The sequence below is a fragment of the Caenorhabditis briggsae genome, assembly GCF_000004555.2.
Source record: "Caenorhabditis briggsae complete genome, chrV, whole genome shotgun sequence".
In the NCBI taxonomy this organism is placed as follows: Eukaryota; Metazoa; Nematoda; class Chromadorea; order Rhabditida; family Rhabditidae; genus Caenorhabditis; species Caenorhabditis briggsae.
In genome coordinates this window covers 5,266,781-5,272,745 of record NC_013488.2, presented here as the reverse complement: position 1 = coordinate 5,272,745, position 5,965 = coordinate 5,266,781, and the positions used below count along the sequence as shown (strand labels likewise).

At 33.3% G+C, this 5,965-nt stretch overlaps 2 protein-coding genes across 2 annotated transcripts in view; both read left to right on the top strand.

Annotated features, from left to right (window-relative positions):
- Positions 1-2,910: 2,910 nt before the first annotated feature.
- Cbr-str-122 lies at positions 2,911-4,437 on the top strand (the record flags this gene model as incomplete). The annotated part of the gene is given in 8 exon segments (XM_045237021.1): positions 2,911-3,067; positions 3,410-3,487; positions 3,499-3,544; positions 3,600-3,648; positions 3,809-3,883; positions 3,931-4,059; positions 4,112-4,289; positions 4,358-4,437. 8 exon segments carry the CDS (start codon positions 2,911-2,913, stop codon positions 4,435-4,437), a joined length of 792 nt encoding a protein of 263 aa, XP_045094762.1.
- A 516-nt stretch (positions 4,438-4,953) lies between these two features.
- CBG12113 overlaps positions 4,954-5,965 on the top strand; it is a gene marked incomplete at both ends in the record, with an annotated part of 1,946 nt that continues 934 nt past the window's right edge. The window contains 2 exons of the mRNA XM_002636149.1: positions 4,954-5,105; positions 5,249-5,364. Of these exons, the coding sequence (XP_002636195.1) occupies positions 4,954-5,105; positions 5,249-5,364 (268 nt within the window). The remainder of the gene's footprint in view (positions 5,106-5,248; positions 5,365-5,965) is intronic.

The following is a 5,965-nucleotide window of genomic DNA, read 5'->3' as shown; positions in this document are numbered from 1 at the left end:
CGTTGGAGTTTCATTTAGCTCATACTTTGCTAAAAATTCCATTTCAGGTAATTATACTTCGAGAAAATTTTTCGAGGAATTTCTCGAAAAATCTCGACGAATTCCTAGAGAGATTTCTCGAAAAACCCCTCGAGAAATTCCTCGAGAAATTTCGAGGAATTTTTCGAGGATTTTTTCGTGACGAATTCATTTTGCAGTGATGGCCTAACTTTTGCATGTTTGGTTTTCTAGGCCACCACGTAAAGATGGCCTAGAAATGGCCTGACATGAACATGGTGTGTTTTCTAGGTCATTTTGAAGTGGTGGCCTAGAAAACCAAATTTGCAAAAGTTAGGCTACCACTTCAAAATGGCTTAAATATGCCCTAACATCGCAATAGTATGTTTTCTAGGCTATTTTGAAGTGTGGCCTAGAAAAATAAAATCACGGAACGGAAATTTTGGGTAATCCAAAAATTGCTAGGACCTTCATTCAAGTACTATCCTGAGATCTAACCTTGACATTACATTTTCTTTGCTCAGTATCCAAAATGACACCCGAAATGTGGTATATTGAGTCCTTAAGGTACGCTAGTTGATAGTGTACCTGGACCTTTCACAGATGTTCTGGGGATCATGGGACATATGGGAGTTAGATTAAAGGCTGCAACGAGCAGAGTTATTAAACTTGCCGTCGTTTTTTGGGTGTACCACATGAAGGAAACACGATGATTCAGCCTAAGTCTATAATTGAAGAAATCTTTTCTAATTCAAAATTGGTCTTCTTGGAACAAAATGTTGGTCCGGAATAAGAATAGCCTTGGGCCAAATCGAGTAGAAATCTTGGCATGAAACTTCTTGTCTCGGATTTCTCATTTTTCAAAAATTGGATGATATTTTTGGATTGAGGAAGCTTTTTTCAATCACAGGCTTAGGCTGAAACGCCATGCTTCTTTTATCTGAAACACCCTAAAATGTCAGCAAGCTCAATAACTGCTTGATGTAGCTTTAAAATGAATTTTCAGATGTTCTACAGGTCCTATGTTACCTGTTAACTAGCGTATCTTAAGAAATTGATAAACCCTTTTTTAGTATACTTTTGGGTATTGGACAAAGTAAAATTGATGCCAAAGTTAGTATTACGGATACTACTTGTCAAAGTGAAGAAGATAGCAATTTTTTGGATTACCCAAAATTTTCGTTCCGTGATTTTATTTTTCGTTCCGTTATTTTTTTTTCGTTCCGTGATTTTTCGTTCCGGGATTTTTTTTTCGTTCCGTGATTCTAGAAGAGTGCCAAACAAACTCAGATCCAGAGGCCGTATTCATGAAATTAGGAAACTGGAATTTTGAATTTTAATGAAACTGAGAATAATATAAAGACAGATACGATATTAACATAAAAATAATGGAAAAATAAACTTTAAAAAATTGAAGCCCCCAAAAAATCACTTCCAAAATTGATGAAATTTCAAAAGTAGTACTTCTCTGACAACTTTCAAACCGTTCCCGATTTATGTTTTAATGTTTGACCAACACTAAATTATCTCAATGATTTATTTCTCCTGACATTTTCTAGAGGTGAGACATAACTGGCCATGAGTCAATGCAACTATTTGTATCGTTTCCAAAGAGAATGGATGCCAATAAACAACAAAAAACTTTAATTGTCAAACGAAGTTCTAGCTTTGTCAAACATTCAGATATCTCTTTTTAACAGGGACCTAACTGTAAGCTTTTGTCATATCTGCCATATCTTTGTTAGTAACTTATAAAAAACAATGAACCATTGATATTTCGTTCATATTACAAGAGTAAATATTTACTTCGAGTTAATCCTTTTGTAAATACGGTAAATCCATTTTCCAGTAAATCGATTTACAGGTGTAAATATTTACACAAAATTATCACTGAAAAATCAAGAAGAATAAGAAAATATCAGTGATGTGAAAGAAAAGTCACTGTACCTCTGAAGGAAAATGCTTTCTTTTACCAAACTTTCATGAATACCAATCACTCTATTTTCCTCTTTGTAAATCATTTACACGTTCTATTTACCTAAAAGTAAATGTTCATGAATACGGCCTCAGAATGGTCAAAATTTCCGAAAATCCACTGAAAAAAACTTGATTGAATATTAATTGGCCGGTATTGTATGTGAAAGCGGTATGGAAACGTCCAAACGCATACGGTGACCCAAAAAAAAACCTTCAAGGATCTAATGACTCCCCACCTCTAAGACAAATAAAACCTATAGTTATACAGACGTAGAAAGAATTCCCCAGTATTATCAAAATTTTCAATGATGAATAATTTCAAAAATCGTATTTTTCTCTCCCGGAAAAATTGTATCGCTATAACCAAAAATCTGTTTATTAGTCATTTATTTTCATTCTTGAAAATCATGACTACATTTTTTATTATTTACTTTTGTGAATAATGCCTTTCTTTCCACACCGAACATCAAATTTGATCACTATATAATAGTCAAAATCAACTAGAATAATTTATTTTTTCTAATTTTTCCATCCAAATTCTCAAATTGAAAATGCAACCGTATCTTCAAATTGCTCAATATTCCGGTGTATTTTGTACAGAAATTTCAAATTTTTTACTTCTATTTCTCATCCTTAAAAAATCTCCACCTCGTCTTGGGTCGTATAAATATATCATGATTTCGTATGCCGTATTTTCTATATTTTACGCAATTGTTGAGATTTTTACCCAGCCAGTGAGTGCGCTCTATGGGACTTACGGTAAAACCTGTATTAGAAGGGAGCCTTTAATAGAAGGGTCCCTCTAATACAAGGGCCCTCCAAGAGAGGCTTCGAAAGATAGAAGGGCTCCCTCTAATTAAAGGGCCCCTGTAATAGAAGGGCCCTCCGGAGGTACCTTGAAACAATTGAAGGAACGCTCCTTCTAATACAGGTTTTATGGTATACGGTTTAGAGTTTAGAGAAATTGCTCTTTTTTTTCAGGTAATTTACTTGAATGGCGCCTGCTTTTTTATTTATGTCGACAGTTTTTTCAAATTTGAAAATTCGATTGCTTTGTACTGTATGGGACTGTATTGTGGTAGTTTTGGACTATGTGTGTCTTTACTTGCTTTACATTTTGTATACAGATACGTGGCAATTTGCAGGTGAAGATTTTTGGGATTCAAATATTCAGAAAATTCGAAATTCCAAAAAATCAGTAACTTCGAGAAGTTCTAAAGTTTCCAAAATCAAAAATTCCGATTCTTTGGGGGATTATAATTTTTCGAAACTCAAAACGTTTTGGACTATTCCATATTTTGTAACAATTTGAAATTTAGGAAAATCAAGAAAATTCACATTTCTAGACTTTTCAAGTAGCTCCGAATTTTTAGAAAATGCTGATCTTTTAGAAACTCAAAAATTATTTTTAAAAATCTTATGAACAATCTTACAGACCCCAAAACATGCATCATTTCCAAGGTCTCAGCCTTCTCAAAATTTATACAGTTCCATTATTTTTATTCGTCTTATGGTACCTTACAGTAACCATTCCATTGGGCCCAACCGACGTTAAAGCTGAGTATATGAGGTAATAAAACGCAGATACATCCGGACACACCGTCACACAGACAGATAATTTTCAGAGAGTCCATTCAGCAGATTTATGGAGACGATACATTCAAACTTTCCTATGTTGGCGCTCTATATTATGTAATTGTTTTTTTATATTTTCAAAATTATTTTATGAATATCAAGTTAAGAGGAAAAACCAAGAATTTAGTAAACTCAAGTTTTCGGAACTTCGAGAATTCACAATAGAATTTCTAATATTCAATTTTCTCCCAATTTCCAGTATACCGACTCTTCTAAAGACCTTATCATTAACTGGCAAGATTTTGGTGGAGCTTTTACACTTTGTGGAATTATGGTAGTTAATTAATATTTTAAAAATTACCCAAATCAATTAATTTCCAGCAATTATGCATTTCTACAATGATGATTTGTGGTTGGAAGACGTTTAAAAAATTGAAAAGTGTCGGAGCATCGATGAGTCCGAAAACGAAAGAATTGAATAATCAATTGTTCAAAGCGCTGGTTTTTCAGGTTCTCGTGGCCTAGAAACATGTGTTAGGCCATCATTATTTTCAATTTTCAGACTCTCATCCCGTTGTGCATTATGTTTGGTCCGGTTGGCGCTTTATATATCCTGCCAATGTTTTCTATTAATATTGGAAAATTGGCAAATGCTCCAAGTTTGTATGCTGGATTTTATCCGGCTCTTGATGCGCTGGTTGCAATTCTTATGATCAGAGATTATCGGGATACTGTACTTTGTGAGTTGGCTGAATTTCAAAAAGAAAAACTTATTTGATTAAAAATTCAATGTTTAAATATTTTTCAGGCAAAAAATCAAAAATAAAATCGCACGGTAGCGTTGTACCAGCCACACATCAGTCGTCAAATTTTGCACAGACTGAGTAAAATTATGAGAATTTTCTACTTTCTTGTCTTTCTATAATTTTTCCTTATTTTATGAATAAAGTTTCAGTTCTTCTGAATTTCTAAAAGTTGTTTTCATAAGTCCTAAACTTCAAAAGATCAAAAAAAATGTATCATGTCCCACCCTATTTTTTTAGAAAAAAAAGACTAAAACTGAATAAAACTCAAATTTTCACTTCATCGAAATAGATCAAATAGTCGAAACCAAGATCGTCAGTTGACGTCAACTTTCTTCTCAGAATACCTAGTTTTTATCAATCACAAAGAAATACGAAGCGAATCACAACCCAATTAACTTTTTCGTAGTCGAATAGATCAGAAATCGGGAAAAGAAGATATTTTCTTCTTATGACCAATTTGGCTGGTTTTTTTTTGATTTCTAGGAATCAGAGAAATTTTGAACAATGACAAAAGTGTTCACTATTTTTCTGGTAGCCCTTTTTCTATTGGGTGAGCTTAATTTTTAATTGTTTCAATTGAAGATGTAATATTTTAGAGATGGTTATGAGTGAACATGGAGATCATGATCATCACGACCATGATCATCACGACCATGATCATCATGGCTGGGGACGGAATTACCATGATCATGGAGACGGGGGCAGTGGAAGAGATATGTCCCATATTCGTCCATTATTCGGGAGAGGAGGGTAAGTTTTCGATTTATTAACTGTAAAAAAATCAAATTTGCATTTGATTCTTCTTTTTTCAAAATCAATTTTTCGTTCTTTAAAAACCAATTTTTTGAAAATAAAACTTCTGATTTTTCAGAAAAAAATTTAAAAATTTTCAGATATTTTGGTGGTGGAGGTGGCGGAGGACTTTTTGGGCGACTTTTTGGCTGGAGAAGGCGTGGATATTATAATCAGGGATACTATCAAGGATACCCGAATTATGGATTCTGTAGATGTAAGAAATCTTATTAATGTTTTTATCATTTTTAATCATTTATACAAGAAAGTCCAATTTCTTTCATTTGTAGAAAAACATTAGAAAATGTCGATAATTTTTGAATTAAAGTTTCTTTAAAAATTAGCAAACTCATTTTATTTTTTTATTTATATGTGGTGTACGGTGAGATTTTTGTTGCATCAAAATGTGCAGAAATGCATGTAGATTGACATAAAAATAAAGAAAAATAAAAAAAAATTCCTTCATGAGAAAAACGCATCGAAGAATAGGCTGAAAGCCCTTAGGTACGAGCTTTTTTGGTTTGTTTTTCTAGACCAACCAATGAGTAAAAGCGCGCGAATTCAAACTTTTAAAATTTTTTCTCTCGTTTTCATTCTTTTTTCAGGTTTTCCGATGTATCTGGGAGAGACATTAACAAAAACCTTGAAAAATCTTGAAAAAAAGAATAGAAAAAACACGGTGAATTTTTTAGGACGGTGAATTTTCTAAAGTAAATGCGTTCTAACGCGAATACTGTAGTTAAGCGCGCTGAGTATCGGCGCGAATGCTGAAAAATGAATTACTGATTGTGAGTCGCTACCTAGCGAAATTGCGACCA